At 42.6% G+C, this 18568-nt stretch overlaps 1 protein-coding gene across 1 annotated transcript in view; it reads left to right on the forward strand.

Moving 5' to 3' along the window:
* Positions 1 to 18568, forward strand: part of BCAS4 (breast carcinoma amplified sequence 4) — a 63725-nt gene that overhangs the window by 18738 nt on the left and 26419 nt on the right. Inside the window, exons 3-4 of the mRNA XM_056844883.1 lie at positions 3155 to 3256; positions 5273 to 5407. Of these exons, the coding sequence (XP_056700861.1) occupies positions 3155 to 3256; positions 5273 to 5407 (237 nt within the window). The remainder of the gene's footprint in view (positions 1 to 3154; positions 3257 to 5272; positions 5408 to 18568) is intronic.

The raw sequence follows: 18568 nt of genomic DNA on the forward strand, positions 1-18568 counted from the left end.
AAATGCCAGGGGCATGTGCTCTTTGGCCTTTCTGCTGATATCATACTGCCTTTGTACAAATCTATGGTGAGACCACACTTGGAATACTGTGTACAGTTCTGGTCACCACACCTAAAAAAGGATATTACAGAGCTTGAGAAGGTGCAGAAAAGAGCAACCAAAATGATTAGGGCACTAGAGCATCTGTCCTATGAGGAACGGTTAAGACACTTAGGGCTGTTTAGCTTGGAAAGAAGGCGGCTAAGGGGAGACATGATAGAGATCTATAAAATTATGCATGGTTTGGAGAGAGTGGACAGGGAGAAGTTTTTCTCCCTCTCCCATAATACTAGAACGCGGGGTCATCTGCTACAGCTGGAGGGTGAGAGATTCAAAACAGATAAAAGGAAGTATTTTTTCACACAACACATAGTTAAATTGTGCCCCAGGATGTGGTGATGGCTGCCAGCTTGGAGGGCTTTAAGAGGGGAGTGGACATATTCATGGAGGAAAGGGGTATTCATGGCTATTAGTTAGAATGGATACTAGTCATGCTGCATACCTATTCTCTCTAGTATCAGAGGAGCATGCCTATTATATTGGGTGCAGAGGAACACAGGCAGGATGGTGCTGCTGCAGTCGTCTTGTTAGTGGCTTCCTAGAGGCACCTGGTTGGCCACTGTGCGAACAGACTGCTGGACCTGATGGGCCTTGGTCTGAGTCAGCAGGGCCTTTCTTATGTTTCTATCTCATCCTTACAGAAATAAAAGATTTGTTACACATTTCTTCCTTAATAGGCATGTTAGGGAAGGGAGTGGGGAGTATTATGCAGCCTGGGTTTCTTGCTTAGGGAGACAGAGGCCCGTGATCAGTGTCTCCAAAATCTTTCTTAGCTGGTGAGAAAACTGCATACATCAAGGCAAAAATAATCAAATGTTTACCTTGCTTTAAGTTTCACAGAGAGAAAGGGACAGGCTTTGGCTGACAATTTTGCCATGCCAAACTAAGCATTTGCATTGATTATCAAGTGCTGATTCCTTTTCGGCACCTTTGCTGGTATGGGTCTTCAGTATGCTTTAAAATAAATCTGCTGTTGTATGGCTTAAAAAATCAGCTCTATATGTCTTGTCCCGTTGTTTATCTTCTGCATTCAGATGAAGATGGTTGCTTTGTCATTGTTGCGGTTATAATTTGCTTTCAGTGTAATTCAGTTGATTAATATCTTGTTTTGTCTGCATGTGCAGATTGCATTTGCACTAAATATACTTAGCTCTCTGAATGACTTTTTGGGTTTCTTCTTTCTCCACTTTCAAGATTAACAAGCAACCTTCACTTGCTTATCTTTGTTAAATTCAGGGTCAGTTTCTGGCCCTACTCAGTTACATTGTCATCCAGCCAATAATTTGAAATACTGTACAGCACAACCAACTATCTGGGTTAGTGTGATATAATGTAAAATGGAGACTGGTAGTCTTTCCTGGCTCAGCTTTTAATGGTGTAAAATTTTATGAGTTTTTTTTTAGTCTTACACATTATTCATTGGGCCACTTTGAGGATATGTCGTATATGACATAAGCTAAGGAAAGCCATACAAAAAGTATAGGCTGTTTAAACATTTCCTGTATTTCTGTTCTGTGGGGTGCTTTTGCTACTGAACATATTGTCAGGTTGTGGTGTGGACAACTCCAGATCCCCTTCTCTTTGTTAACCTCTGGCACTAGGCCCACTAGGGCAACAGATACATTCTTTAAAGAGCCACATGCTACCCAGCTGGTCAATGGTGACTGGCCCTTTAAGGCAGCCAGCCTTGTGTCAAATGGCTTTGTCAATCACAGGCAGGATGGTGCTGCTGCACTCTTCTTGTTTGTGGCTTCCTAAAGGCACCTGGTTGGCCACTGTGTGAACAGACTGCTGGACTTGATGGGCCTTGGTCTGAGTCAGCAGGGCCTTTCTTATGTTCTTATATCAGATGTCTGGTGGCTCTACCCTCAGAGCCGGAAATGGGGATGGCTAAGAAGAGATTCTATAAGGCCACCATTGGTCTCTCCCGGATGTGTTCGTGCTCACATTGGGCTTCTTGGTAGTGTGAGGTTGCTGGGCATGCCCTAGTCATGGCTAAGGTTTGAGGGAGGAGGCCAGGGAAGACACACCACCTTGGGCTCCCATCTCAGAGGGGGGTATAGAACTAGGGGAGAGGAGGAGGAAAAGCTGGTTTTTATATGCTGACTTTCTCTACCACTTAAGGAAGACTCATACCGGCTTACAATCACCTTCCCTTTCCCTCCCCAAATCAGACACCCTGTGAGGTAGGTGGGGCTGAGACAGTGTGACTACCCAGCTGACTTCATATGTAGGAGTGGGGAAACAAATACAGTTCACCAGATTAGCCTCTGCCACTCATGTGGAGGAGTGGGGAATCAAACCCGGTTCTCCAGATCAGAGTCCACCGCTCCAAACCAGTGCTCTTAACCACTACACCATGCTGGCTGAGGATGATGAAGAAGACGACTTGGTTTTTATATGCCAACTTTCTCTACCACTTAAGGGAGAATCAAACCGGCTTACAATCACCTTCCCTTCCCCACAACAGACACCCTGTGAGGTAGGTGAGGCTGAGAGAGCTCTAAGAGAGCTGTGACTAGCCCAAGGTCTCCCAGCTGGCTTTATGTGTACGAGTGGGAAACCAACCCGGTTCACTAGACTAGAGTCCACTGCTCATGTGGAGGAGTGGGGAATCAAACCCGGTTCTCCAGATTAGAATCCACTGCTCTTAACCATTACACCACGCTGGCTCTCAAGGATGTGAAACAGGATGCTGCATAAACGCCCCACCCCCATACACACAAACCTGAGGCCAAGGGAAAGCAGTACACATTGGACCTCGGGGCATAGTAGCTGTGGCCTAGGGCCTGTTGCATACATAAGGCAGACTTGGACACAGTGGGAGATAAGGGAGCACTTAATGTAGTTGAAGCTAAATAAGAATTGATGAATGTTTGCGTGGATGGGAGACGATTGGGAGATCCAGGTAAGCTGCTCTAAACATTCTAAAGAAAGTAATGTGATATAAATAAAACAACAGCAGTACTTGTGTTTCTAAACAATTGAGTCAGAGGTATTCTGGAATTTACTGAATGTTTTCTGATGCAGTTCCCCCCCCCCCTTGTCTACACAGATTAGAAGCGACACATCCCAGCTCCTGGATGAGGCAATTCCGCTCATTAAAGCCAAGATGATAGATATGAACAATATCTATATGAAGGTGGATAAGCTAGAGGTTTGCTATTTACATTAAGTATTTTTTGTGCAGAAGATTGTGCAGAATTTGTATGGAGGATTTGATCCAGTGGGTTGGATCCTACAATCCATGGATGCAGGGACTGTGGGATCTTGCCCACCCTTCCCTCCCCCTAGAGCCACTTCTGATCCTGGGAAATTTAATTCCCTGAGTTCAGGGATTTGTGTGTACTAATAGCTGCACCAGTTGGGCAGCTGAAGTGGAGAGGGGGAAGAGGGTGAAATGGCTCCTTTCTTTCTTTACTGCTCATGCTAGAGACAAAGAAGGGCCTCTTCCCTCTACAACCACTTGACCAGTGTGGCTATTAGTATGCACAGATTCCTTGACCGACCTGAGAATAAACTCCTGGGATTGGAAATGGCTCTGGAGTAGAGAGGGGAGATTCTAGACCATCAAGTCTTGCTACTGGCCAGCACTCCTGATCAGAAAATAGATAATGATCATGAGATCACAAAAATAATGACTAAGGTTTCATGGCCCATTTTATTCCTCAATCAGAGCTGGAATAACACGAGAAATCTGGCTGTATGAGCTTGTAGACATTTGAAGATATTCTCTAGGTTTCTGCTGGCTAGCACATAGGATTTTAAAATACTTTTCCCCAGCTCTGATCTTGATGTAAAAAAGAAAAAAAAATCAGTCTCCTTGTCCACGGATGGGTAGGCATGCTGTATTCAGCTTGGGGCTATATATCTATCTACAAAATTAAAGTAAGCTTTGGATAACCTTTTAGAGAACTTGCAGTGGCTGTTCAAATGTCAGTGAGACATAAGTACAGAACTTACAGACTTTCAGAAAATTAGTGTTTTTATAAATTTATGCCCAAAATCAAAATTCAGCAGGAAAAAAAAGAAAATAGAGGTAAATGCTGGCTGCGATCTTCAAAACTTTCATGACTCTTGACTGTAAGGACTCTGGCTTCAGTAGACAGAAATGAGAACTCCCCAGCTGTTGGTTCAGCAGATGAGGTGTTATGAAACATTCATTAACATTCCAACTGCTGTGAACTTTAAAAACTGCCGGCACAAAGGTCTTAAGGCAACGGGACCAATGCCCTCATTTAAACAAGCTATATGTTACATGGCTGAGTGCAGGTTTCGCTCTGGGACAAACCATGGCAAGATACTTATCACAGTGTTCAGTATCTGTATCATCGGTTTAATAATTGGCATTTAACTGACTTGAAAGTGAAAGAAGCAAAGTGTATAAAAAGGAGTTTTTACATTTCAAATTCAACCACTGTGTGATGTGATGTAGCTTTTTCGCCATGCAAATGAGATTTGTACTATAGACAGAAAGTCAATGTAGCTAATTGTAGCTAATTTTTATTATGTTTCAAGGAAGTCATTAGAATTTTTCTTTTAGTAGATTAGAACACTGTATTGTATTTGCATATTTATACACTTTCCACTTTGATAAAGTACTATGAGGTTGGGATGCTAGACTAAACGGACCTCTGGTCAGATCCAACAGGGCTCTTCTTATGTTCTTAATATTGCCTCTTAGCCTACCCTGTAATTGACCATTTTCTGGGTTGCGTGTTGCAAATAAACATATGTCTACACAAAATCTCAATTATTAAGGTTAGATAGAAGGCAAGACGGTTTCATATATGGCCTCCATAATGAAGTCTTATTTTATGTAGGGCTGTATTCCAGTTGCTATGCAGCTATTCTCTTCCAAAAAGTTTAGAAGATACTAGTGAAAAGCCATCACTGTCAGACTATCAAAATACAGTGCTGCGCTAATAGTAGCTGCCCATGATAGCATCCTCCAGTATGGAGTAGTAGTGGTCAGAATGGGGATTAGCAAAGCCCCAGTCTGCATTGCAGGTATTATGCACTGATTCATTGTGACTAGTACAAGGACTGTGATTGCTGGAAGAAGCAGTTACCTAGAAGTGTCCCTTTGTAACACTAGGACATGGAACCACGGCAATTCTGAAACCTAGTAAGATTCCATCTCATTAGTTCTTTTCTCCTCTAACATTTCTAGGCATTTGTTAAAATGGTTGGACAGCATGTTTCTTTCCTGGAAAAACAAGTGCTCCAAGCAGAGAAGTCTCAATCTGTCATCCCGTACACTGTCCGAAAGCTATTTGGGTCTGCTGCTATCCCTTTATTTAACAAAGTAAGTGTGAGAGTTCTTCGCTGCATGAGGGAAATACCTTTTTTGTCACATATCCTGGCTATTTACTACATTTTATGATTTGTTTATGCAATCTTAGCATGCATGACTGAAAAAGCTCTTCTGCCAACCAGAGATGGCTGGATGGCTAATTTTGGTGATGGACAGATGGCTAATTTAAAATATTCAAGTTATATTCAGAAATCACATTTTGAAGTCCTACATGCTGATCCTTTTCAAGTTGCTCAATGTATGTGCTACTTTTCACCCACATGTGAACTACAGAGAACATTCTGTTCCTCAAATCAGAGTTCAAGTCCACAGTGGGTCCTGAACCTAGAAACTTGGGAATACAGTTTTCATCTTGAGTACAAAAGGATGTCTAGAATGTATTAAAGTTTAACTTTTCCACATCAGGTGATCTCGGGTATGCAGCCCATATTGAGTTCCATCATGTTCTTTAAGCATAGGGTTAATCTCTTTCCAAGAATGTGGATCTCTGCCTCTACATGCTTTAGAGAAGGACATTAGAGAAATAATCTTCATTCTGTTGTTCATAATCATTAATATGGATTAGCTCTGTTCCCTGCTAGTGTCTCATGTTGCTCCTCTTTCACTCTTATGCTTTTGCTACCTTCTGTAGTAGAAAAGCTTGTGAACGGATCTCTGGTAATTCAATTAGACTGGAAGGTATTTCCGGCAAATTTATATACAAATAAATATAAACTTTGCAAAAAAATTCTTTAGAGCAAGTAACTTGCCAAACAAAACACTTCCAGGGTATTAGAATCCCACTTAATTTTCCAAAGTGCCAACACGGACGTCATTTGTTCCTGCAGTAACAATGATATTGGAGTAATATCTTGGAACATGTTTCTACAGAAGCAGTTACTCAGTTACTACAGAAGCAGTTACTCAGGGCATGTTTTTGCTGCCACATGGACAGCCTCTCCCCATCCGGAACTGGAAGGGCTGAGCATGGCTAGTACAATGCTCTCTCCTCTTCCAGAACACAGCACAGCCTGCCATCTGGCCTTGTGCTTGGGGGTGGGGAAAGGTGGGGAGGGCAGAGGGGCTCTCTTGTAGGCTGTACTAGCACCGCACAGAGAGCCAAGTTTAGCTTGTCCCTGCTGTGTGGGAGGGGCTTTCTTACTTGCAGGCAGATTATGCCTTCTGCTGCAGGAAGGGTGGAGTTCTGCTTGCTGTTGGAGGAAGAGGCTTAAGCTTCCCACCAAGCAGCAGCAAGATGCAGCTGTCCTTCTTGCAGCATACTTCTCAGTGCCCATTGGAACATGGCATTAGTCCATATGTAGATCAGCGTTTGAAAACCACTGGAGTAGGATGTACGTTCGTAATGGTTTCACTCCTGTAAAACAGACATATCTTATTTTTCTCCTCCCTTCTGGCTGTCATGCTCTTTAACTCCTCTGTTAAGCTTATAGTGCTCAAAGGGTCTCTGTAAAGTAATTTAATAGAGTGCACTTTTATAACCAGTTGTGTGAACAATATTACATGAGGTGCTAATTAAAAAAACAAATGCCCGTAGGAAAAGCTGCTGGGCTATAACTGGATTATTCCATGGAAAGTGTAAAACTTGAGGCTTATTGAGCAGAAGGTTCCAAAAACCAGGAATGTGGGCGGAGGGTGCTCTTCTACCTCTGCGAACTTATTCAGTCTGACTCTGGGTATTTACCATATGGTAGTCTGTGGGAATTTACAACATTTATACATTGCTTTTCAGCTCAGATTGATTCCCAAAGTGTTTCTTTTTTAAACCCATCACAAAATCCAAGGAATAGTACCTAGCAGCAGTAATAGTTAAATTATGAGCAATGTGCTGATATAGAAAAAAGAATTAAGTGCCATATATTCAAATTCAGCGGTGGAATTTGCTCTCAGATTTGTAGCAGCAGGATGAAGAAATTGGGGAAATCTGTGATGATCCAGGTCTTCGTCCATTCCTAGTATTCCAGCTGCCATTAATGCTACTTCAAGGGTTGTGGCAGCCATTTGTGGTGGTGGGGAATTGCCCCTCCCCCAAAATACACCCCCAAGCTTAGACTCGGCAATAACTGATTTTTTTGTCTTTGGAGTGGGGCTTCCCTCACCTTGGCCAAGATGAAATTAGCTTCCTACTCTCTTCTTAGGAGCAGCAAAGGGGAGGCAAGGGATGGGGAATAAACATCTGTGTTATAAAAATTCAAAACCACAGCATAGACTATTTGATATTGGGCAGGTGACATCCATTCTTAATTGTCGATGTCAAACCACAGGGTTATGATCCTTAATTCCCAGGTATAGAATTCCCTGCATCCTTGCTTTCCAACAGAGACTATGTTGCCCATGTCTTTGATGCCTTTTTCCTTAGACTCTTTTGATTCCCTCCCCCACCTTCCTTCAGACGCCTACATTTCATTCCACTGCTCTGTCTCCACTCATTCAGCAACTTTGTACTTCCCTAACACTTCTTTGGCTATGTCACCTTACAGACATCAGCATTAGAACCTGTCCTATCTATTATGTGGTTTTCTCAGAGAACAGTCAAACTTCTTTCTTTACAGTATCTATACTGATAGCTACTGCTCAACAGCTGACATTTCTCTTCAACAGCTAGAATGTTTGTGAGCATTCCAATCATTAAAATGAGCCCTAGGCAGTAGCTAGGTTAGAGCATCTCAAAAACAATAGCCAGTTTCCAGCCTGTTTGTGAACAAATTCTTTGGAATTTTGTAATTTCCTGGGAGTTGGCAATAAAGTAGCAGAGGGAAGCACAGAAATATAAATCTTCTAAAATCTTGTAGAGACTAACATTGCCAGGTCAATCAGAGCAACATATTCATAGTTTTCATTTGGTTCACTCTTTAGTGGAAATTACTACTTCAAGTTTCTCCTCTCCTGCAGACTTGACTTTTAAAAGAGGGTTACTCCCCCATTGGTTGGTATACTTAGGTTTTCCTTTTTATCTTTATTGCTTAATCTTTTTATTATTTAAGTAGTCAATCGATGAAATGACAGATAAAGCATGCTCTCTTGTTACCTAGACTCAGCTGGCCTGGCCATACTGATCCATGCTTCTGTAACTTAACAGTCGGATTACTGCAACACGTCCTACATGGGGCTTCCCTTGAAGAGAACCTGGAAACTACAACCAGTCCAGAATGCGGCAGACCCACTGTTGACAGGGGGAGTCACTGAGAACCTATGTTGCCCATTTTAAAACAGCCACATTGGCTGCCTGCCACTGTGTTTCCAAGTTCGATTCAAGGTGCTGGTTATGGCATGGCAGCAAGCACCAGCCAACTTGCTACCACCTGACTTGCATGACTCACCCAGGCCTGGCTGCTTGCTGCTGTTCAACAGTAGCCACCCCATGAAAACCATTGTATCGTGGTTAGAGTTTAAGACTTGGTTGGATCTGAGAAACCCAGGTTTGAATCACCGCTGTGCTGTGGAAGCTCACCGGGTGACCTTGGGGTGTTTACACATTCTCAGCCTCACATCACAGTGGTGGTGTGAGGGTAAAATGGAGGAGAGGAAAATGATATAAGCTGCTTTGGGTTCCCATTGTGGAGAACGGTGAAGTATAAATTAAGTAAATAAATAAATAATAAACGTAGCTGAAGATGTGGAGGGGCAGATCAAAGGAAGGTAGGTGGGTGGGTGGGAAGTAGCGAAGGAAGCAGGGAAAGGAGAGGATATGGGGATTGCCAGGATGAAGGAAGGAAGAAATAGTGTGAGGAGGGGAATACAGGAAAAAATGAGTTTCTCTATACAAGCCCTTGCGGGTTTCCTACCATGCAAATGGGTTTTCTGGGTATAGTCTGCCAGGGGGAGGGAAGGAGGTAAAATTGAAGATTGGGGGGCAGATAAAAATAGGTTGGCTGGTGGGTGGGAAGGAGAGAATGAAGCAGGAAAAGGGGAGATGCTGTGGGGGATTTCAGGGATGGCAAAGAAGAAATAGTGGGTGAGGAAAAAGCAAGATGCTCCCTGCAAATCCTTGCAGGTCCCCTTCTTGTAGACATATATTAAGAATTTAAGCGCAATAATTTTTTATTGTTTGTGGTTTGTAGCATCTATGTGTATGTGTTTAAATCTGCTAACATCATCCATAATCACTGCCAAAACTAGAATAACCGTAAAAAATAGGAAATAAATTGCTTTAGACAAACGCCTTTAGAAGGAGAAGATGAGTTGGTTTTTATATGCCGACTTTCTCTACCACTTAAGGAAGAATCAAACCAGCTTACAGTCACCTTCTCTTCCCCTCCCCACAACAGACACCCTGTTAGGTGGGTAGGGCTGAGAGAGCTCTAAGAGAGCTGTGACTAGCCCAAGGCCACACAGCTGGCTTCATGTGTAGAAATGAGGAAACCAACACAGTTCACCAGATTGGCATCTGCCGCTCATGTTGAGGAGTGGGGGAATCAAACCCGGATCTCCAGATTATAGCTCACCTCTCCAAGCCACCGCTCTTAACCACTACACCACACTGGCTCTCTCTTTAATACTCTTGTACTTGTTAATGTAGCATCTATTAAATTTTACTGATTAATATTCTTTTTGTTGGCAAGCCAGTACCTCCTAATTTCCCCTTTCCCACCAGTCTTATGAGAAGGTGTTGCAGCTTGCAATAAATGAATTATCAAAACCAAGGAATGGGAGACCAGAAGGGCGGGTGAGGGTGGAATCTTTCCACAGCCTGTTTTCAATCATAGCTGCATAAAAAGACACAGTTTGCCATGGAACATTTTTTATAATACATTTGTGTTACTATAAGTATGTGTATTAGAACTGCTTGAGTTGGATCCAGCCAACTTTTTTCACTCAATCCTTCCTCTCATTGCTTACGGTCCCACCCTGTATGGTTTTTATCTGAGTGGGTCCCATTACCCTTAGCATAGACTTTTTTGTGGTCAAAGAGGACCCCCCTCCTCCCTTTTTCACCAGTGGAAAAGCTGGTTGGATCTAGCTCCTAGAATAGAGTATGGTAGTTTTTCTCTTGTTTTCTGAACTACATAGAAGAAGCAGTAGGGGCTTGAAAGTTTTTCTGAGTTTTGAAAGAGGCAAGGACTCTGCCCCCTCCTGTAGAGGTTTCATGAATGCACAGACCAAACACTTTTAACCATCTTTTCTCATCAATGTGGTTTTATAATAGGTTTACTGAATTCTTCCCCATTATCACAACAAAAAAAATAGGTCATCCTCCTGGAAGGTACTTATGGTGTGCATGTGAATGTTTGTAGAACTGGTGATACTACTTTTTCTTGTTGCACAGAGCTTCTACTTGTGTCCACAGCCATTCAGCCCCTTTTTAATGTGGAGGAGGAATATTTGTGAACTTCAAAAATTCAGTGTAGCTTGAAGCGTCCCACAGGCAAGACGTGGTTTGCGTTGGTTGACAATGGGCCACAGCACAACGTACATTGGCACTGCATTGTGCTTTCATTATGTGTCTTTACCATGTTGGTCCATTATACCTTAGCACTTCAGGCATTTTCCCCTCTTTCCAGTCTGAAGTATAGCAGCTTGGGCACAATCTGTTCCTAAAGGTTTGATCCACGGTACTGCAGACCCTCATGGAATTAACATTTCCCCCCTTCCATTGTAGTCAGTACCGTTTACTTGTCTAATATTGTGTTTTACAACCTAAGATAATTCTTTACAGCCATCCGCTTTCAGAGCCTGCAGTCTGCCGTGTTAGCAGGGCACTACTCATGCAAACAGGTTGCTCAGCGTATTTGTGTTATGGTAGAGGCTGTGGATCTTCCTCACTACGTGCTGCATTGTCCTCTACGTTGGGAAACCAGATATAAATTTCTGGTGGCCATCGTAGCCAATCTGACTGCCAGCACAGCTGAGGAGAAAATAATATTCCTTCTTGCTGAAGTAGACACACTTGTTACATACATGGCAGCCCTGTATGACCTGGATGCCAAGAAAATATGTCCAAAACTAGTGAGTGAAACTTAAAATGTGCAGTTTTATAATCTACTTAAATTGCTTGGTATCTTGCCTGGATGATTGTTTTTGTTCTATGTTTTATTCAGACCAACTTTATAATGGCCTTTGGCCACTTGCAATAAACATTTACCACTTTCATCAAAATGCTGTGCCTGAGAGTCGGGGGGACCTCTCAGGTACACTGCTGGGCAGAGTAAGGGATGTGGGTGAGGGCTGCAAGGTCACACTTCCCTTTTTCTTTGAGTAGAAGTGTCCTTCCCTAGCAGAAAACAAGATTTGTCTCCAATGCAGTTTGTATGGACGGTTCATATTTGGAGAGCTTTGTATGTAAGAAGCAGAAAATTATTGAGGATTAATTATTTTATATGATGGAAGAATTTTGTATCTCATCAAACTTTATGCAGTGTCCAGTTTTTTTGGGGTGTGTGTGTTAGGGTGGCAAAGTCCAACATTTCCCTTTAAATGATTAAAATAATGCCCTGACCTCGATGGCCCAGGCTAGCCTGATCATGTCAGATCTCAGAAGCTAAGCAGGGTCATCCCTGGTTAGTACTTGGCTGGGAGACCACCAAGGAATACCAGGGTCACTATGCAGAGGAAGGTAATGGCAAACCACCTCTGTTAGTCTCTTGCCTTGAAAACCCTACTCGGTCGCCGTAAGTCAGCTGTGACTTGATGGTACTTTACATGCACACACACAGTTAAAATACAATTGAAGACATATGTCATTTGTCTTACTCCATTTTGAACATAGGATAATAGTTAATATTATAATCCCTAATGCTGACCTGGATAACCCAGGCTAGCCCAATCTCGACATAGGCAGGGTTAGTATTTGGATGGGAGATCACCAAGGAACTCCACTACGCAGAGGCAGGCAATAGTAAACCACCTCTGAACGTTTCTTGCCTTGAAAACCTTATGGGGTCACCATAAGCCAACTGGAACTGAGAGCAAAAAACAAAACAAAACACCCCAACCCAAATGAGCAGTCTTCTAGCTCTATATTTAATAGCAACACACAAACACTATTACTGGATAAATATGATTATAATTTGATTGTAATAAGCCTCTTGATTTCTGACTCTTTTTTTCTGCATATAGTGAATTGCTTGTCCATGATTTTCCTGGTTAAAGGTACAGCCAGTATGGATCACCCAAATTAGTGGTCCTTTTTGTTTCTGTAGCTGTCTCTCTGCTGTTGAGGTCTAGCCATTTGCCAACAGGAAGGTGTTGATGTTCTTTGTCAGGTCACAGGAAAAGTGTCAGAGATGCTGTGACTGGTGTGCCTGCAAAAGAGGAGGCTAACAGAAGCAGTTTTGAGCAGTGCTGGAAACTTCCAAGAAGGAAAATTATGGGCTAGCCACTAGCTGATAATACTGGACCTCAGGAGATTTTGACACTGTTGACCGTGCAAGTCTTTCAGATTGTTTGGAACATCCTGCTTCTGTTTGTTTCATTCCTTTTTTGTCCTGTCAGATTCCGTGGGTGGCCATTGGGCAGGAAAGCTAATATTAAACAGGGCTCAATACTTTTCACCAGTGCCCCTTAATATATATGTATGGAGTAGCAGGAAGAGACCATCCAGATGTTTGGAGGTGGTGTGATCTGCGTGCAGATTACACATTCATTTGTATTCCATTAAAGAGCCAAGAGCTGCTGTTTCTGTCCTTAAGTAACATTTGCAAGCTGTGGTCAGATACATGAGATTGAACAGACTGAAACTGAATCCAGACAAGTTGAAGGTGATTGTGGTGGAACATTCTTGTGTTCTGGAGAGATTTACAATGCAATCATAGGCAGAGTTACACCCTTCAAGAGACTTTGAAGATTTGTCCATATTTAATTTTTTTCCATTAGTTTTGGAGACTTTGAAGGGTGTAGCTCTCTTTAGGATTGTACTGAAAATGTGCGATCAACTGATGGGATGGATGTTACTTCATGAATACAGTTTTGGGATCCTCTTGGACCTTGCTATGCTTTTTCTCATGATTAGGTTGCAGCTTTCTATCAATTAAATTTGCTGTGCAGCTATATTAGAGGACGGGCCTCGCAACACTAATGCACACTTTGGTAACTTTTAGGCTTGACTGTTGTAATATTCTTTGCTCGGATCTGCCTTTGAAGGTAACTTGAATGCTGGAGCCCACCTCTGGTTAAATGTCAGTGAGAGCATGTGTAATCTTAGCTTCATTGAGGTTTACTGACTGCTGTTGTGCTTCCATGCCCTGTTCAGGGTGCTGGTTTTAATCTATAAAGTTTGAATACACAGAATGAGATCCAGATACCTTAAGGAGGATCCCCCTATACCGGTCTTTCTGTCATCTTTATCAAATCAAGACTTGCTTTAATTACCATCTTTTCATTCAGTATGAACATCTGCTGTTGGAAGCAGAACCTTCATAGTTGTGATGCTGAATCTGTGGAATGACCTTCCTTTGTAAACAAGAAATTCCTCCAGAGTAGCTCCAAAATTTTTCCAAGTTTATTTTTTAGCTATTGTATTATGCTTTTTAAAAATTCTGTATTTATTGGTTTAATTGTTTTCCTGTGTCATTCGTATAGTTTTATTATTTTCATGTGTTGTCATAAGCCACTTTGAAGACATAGGGAAAACAAACATTTCTTAAACCAGTAAACATGCACCCAGATTATTCCCACTACTTACCTTGACTTTAAAGGTAAACAAGCATCTAGATTTGCATCTCTGCTTTTAAAGCTGCCTGGTGCCTCATCTGAGGATTGGAGATAGGATTAACACGGGGTTGAAGGATAAGGCTCCACCAGCATCCTACTAGTTATTCAATTCTACATTTTGCAACATGTGGATCTTGCTTAATTTCATGTTGAGGACTTTAATCTATATGGCATCTTCACATTGTAAACATTTTTGGTTGATTGGTTCTCTTTTTTAAGACTTTGGAGGAATTCATGAGGCTAGATTGTTGGTGGATGTCATTCTTAAGGAGGTCAGTTTGGGAGAGCTAACTAAAGTCACCACTTCTAGATGCTATGAGGTCACTGACTACCCATCACCGGATGATAAATGTATCTTTTCAGCTGCCAAAGACTGAACCATAATTAAATCAGTAGAATGGAATGTTAACTGCCTGACCTGAAAGAAACTACTTCAGCGTGTGGAAGAATATGGCCTAGCTGCCATAATACCCTAACGTCCATAATATACCTAACTACCCTCTCCCCCCCACACACACACACATTAATCTACCTTGGTCCGTGTGTAACAACAAAACAAACTCTGCAATCCCTATTTTCTCAGGTTTGGCTGAGCTTCAGTTGAGACCATTTGTTCCTTGATTTGGAGAAGCACACTAGAATCAAGTTTGAAATCTCCTTTTCTATCTCAGCTTTGTGCTACGGCTGTGCAAGGCTAACTTGTCCTTGAAACTCAATATCTGTAATCCAGGATTTTCAGATTTTAGTAAGGAAGGAAAACCACTGAGACCTAAATTGTGACTTATGTGTTTTTTGTGTATGAATAGGTGAGGACAGATAACACTCGTATAGATAAAAACTATTCCAGTTTTTTTCTTTAATCTTTGCATTACTACATGAGTGTGTTTTTGTTATAAATTCATTTTCATTTTTTTCTTGTAATAATAGTTTATAAGTTAATGTCACTAATTCCATGGAGTGTGGGTCAAAAAATCTGCGAAATGAAGCCAGGAAAAGACAGGGAGATTTCTTTGCAAACCAGAAGGAAGCCCCAGGTTTGTAGAAAAATCTGAAATCTGAAAAAAACGGGGGCTTAAAATAACAGGAGCAACACCTGTAGCTTTAAGAAAAGATTGCACACTAAGACTACATTCTGAGATCTCAGAGCCATTTGGGAGTTTTTAGGCAACCACATATTGCCTAGCCTTCCAAACTTTAGTTTAAAGCCAAACCGTGGGGGCATGAGGAGTGGACTTGGAGGCCAAAACCTCTCTGGAGAAAGTCCCATCCCCTCATCTTTCCTATCCCTTGATGGAGGAGGACTTGCCGAGGACAGGCATGCTGGTGACCAGTAGACACTCACTACCTAAGCAAACTAGCCAGGCTCAGTGGAAGCCCCCACTCAACCTGGCCACACTTTCCCTGGGGTGAGGCTGCCAGAGGGACAGGAAACTTAGCACAGGGGAGGCTGGTTAATTTGCTTGGGTAGTGAGTGTCTGGTTGGTTGGCGGGTGAGAAGGAAATGGGGGCTGCCAGGAAATGGAAAGAAGAAACGGAAGTGGGGAATACAGGGCAAAATGGGCAGCTCCCCGCCCCCGGTAAGTCCTTGTGGGTTCCCTGCTTGTATTAACGCCAATTGTGGAGAACACTGTAATTTGTTGACGATGGTCTGTCTTACGAATGTTCAGAGTTACAACATAAAATATTCTCCATGCTAACAATTATATTCTCCATGCTAACAATTATAATTTCATCCTTTGGTCTGCACCTGATTATCTTAGCATCTAAGACTGACATGCTGGAATGCAACACTAATTCTCTTTCGACATGGGGGAGTGCCTTTGAATTCCTCTGTCAGGATTGCCTTGTGCTGCTCTAAAATACGTTAACTGCAACCAAGAGGAAGCATTACTGGTTCCAGAGACAGTAGGCAGGGAATCTCCTGCCTTTTTCTGTGTCCCTTGATGGCTGCTGCTGTTGGGACTGCAGCATGACAGTGTCTGCTGCAGCACTATCGACTAAGTGTCTGCATGGCATATGCTTCAGCCATGCACAGGCATACTTGCTGTGGGAAGGAACTGCTTCCTTGATTGGAATCCGGTTACTTAACTCTGTACTTCAGTTGCCATTATTAAGTAGTTAACTGTCTGTGAATGGTGTGTATCTTGCCTTCTCAAATGAATGGATTAGGTCCTGGTGCATGACACCACCACTTTGATTTATTGTACTTAAAAAGCAACAGTAATAGAGACCGTCATGATTTGGGGCTGATAGTCCACTGCAAAATATCAGAGAGCAAATTGTGTTCCTGTTATCATAAAGGGTATTACTTGTTATCTAGTTCTCTCCTTTTACCCCGTATTTCTTTCATCCTTTGAAACCCCCCCATTACAGATGCCAGATAATTTTGTCTGCTTAGTCAAATGTATAAAATGTGGTTTCCTTATTATGTCTCTCCCCCCAATTCCGTTTCCCCCATTTTGTTGCAGGTTCCAGATGAGGTCATTTACAACCCTGCCCCACACGCACATTGTTTTGTTTTGTTTTATTTTCTGTATAGAGAGACTCTGGTTCCTATTCAAACATCTCCTGAATTCAATGGTGGGAAGTGTGGGAGATCATGGAACTCATTGGGACAGCATACGGAATAAGTGAGTAATGAACTGTACAAGAGGGGAACCTGCAAACAGTGGCAGGGCATTCCCTTGATTGCTGGAACGGAGTCTGGTTCTACCCCTGTACCTAGCTCCAGCTTTTCCCTGCCATCAGCTCTGGTGTTTCCTTCCAGCTCTACCTCTTCCTTCTCCTTGCCACCATTTTTTTTTTTGCCTTTGGGGCTCTAACAACAACTCAAAATGATGACCAACCTTGGCAGTTTCCTGTTTGTGATATCTGCACATGTGCAGACATTGCTGCTATGGTTTTTTAATCCCAGTTTTTTAATTAATTGCATTTTTGAGCAAATATAGGGTTTCCATGGGGTTTGTAAAGCCTTAACTGATGGCTATAGCTGACTCCATTGCACAGAGCTGGATATCAGTATGGGGACCAGCCTTCATATGGTGATGAAAGAAAGTATTAAACTTACAGTTCATTCCTGAGCCTTGCAGCGGCTGGGGATGGCGTGGCTGTTGCGTCTCCAAGGAGGTTTTGCAGCCGCTGTAGGGGGAAAGGGGGCATTTTTAAAGTAAAAAATTAAAAGGGGGGGAGCCCCATAGAGAATAGTGATGCTGCGCCAGCAAAAACCTGGCGCAGCACTGCTGAAGCGTAAGGGGATGTTCCTGGCCTGAAAGGGTTAAGCAGTTCCCCAAGAACAGCCCGGGACCGCCTCCCGGGACATCGGTGCGAGGACTTGTGCTGACGTGACTCCGGTGGGAGGCCAAGCCGGTGTCTGAGGGCCGCGCTGCCATGACAGTCCTGTGGTGCCGGTTCAAGTGGCACAGATGCGGGTGTTGAGGTCTGGGCGCCTCCTGCCCCCACGCTCAGGAATGCACTGTTAATAAAGATGGGACCAGTGAGTTCAGGGGTCTTTAAAGACTAAATGGTCAAGATATTCTCAAAGTGTACTAACTGACTGATAAAAATGTACAAACCATAACTATGACAGCACACTGTAAAGCACCAAGCACTGTAGTAGTAACAGTAAATAATTACTTTGTTTTTCCATGCAGACCATTGCACAAATCAGAATTTGGGGTTAGATAGGCTTTGCCTTCTCATCGCTATCCTTTGGTGTCCATTGGTTTGTGTGTGCAAATTTTGGTTGCAAGCAAGCAACCATAATGAAAACTAATATACATGAGACGAACTTCAGGATGCTCCTCTCTCAACAGTCTTAAGCAAAGACCCTTCTAGCCCATTAGCTTCAGCAGACTTAGAAAAATGTAATTCTGTTTAGGAATAGGGCCAAATCTGACAATTTGTTAAAGCAGTGAAAAAAAGGTGATTGTCTAGAAAGGGTGGTAGTATCATATTGGGACTTTGGTGTGACAATTTGGGCGAAAATGCATGGTCGCTTTAGCCTCCTTTATTCCGTTTCAGCTAGGATTCAGCCAGGATCGAATGCACATTCGGCGAAACGCATGCTTTCGATCCTGGCTGAATCCTGGCTGAAACAGGGAATAAAGGAGGCTAAAGCGACAATGCGTTTTTGTTAGTGTAAATAAAATTATTTGAATAGATGGGTTGACACACTCTGCTCTCGGATACATTGGAGCAAATTGTGTGGATTGTAACACTTCAATTCCAGCTAGAATATCACTAGAATATCAGACATTACCCTGGGCATTTAAGAAAGGGCCAAGAGAGCCAAGCACTGACTCATTCTTTCCTGCTCTCTGAAACTTGGTCTGTTTTGTGAAGTTGATGGCTGCCTTCCTGTCTCACCCTCCCCCAACTTCATGCCTCCACGTAGGCCACTCCTGTGTACTTTCTTCCAGTTCTGTGGCTGAATGGTGTGTTGCCAGTTTCGAATGCACTAGATTGTTCATGCTTTTAGACCTCTACTGTGTTCATGGAGGTATTTTA

Source organism: Euleptes europaea, chromosome 2 (genome assembly GCF_029931775.1).
Source record: "Euleptes europaea isolate rEulEur1 chromosome 2, rEulEur1.hap1, whole genome shotgun sequence".
Classification (NCBI taxonomy): domain Eukaryota; kingdom Metazoa; phylum Chordata; class Lepidosauria; order Squamata; family Sphaerodactylidae; genus Euleptes; species Euleptes europaea.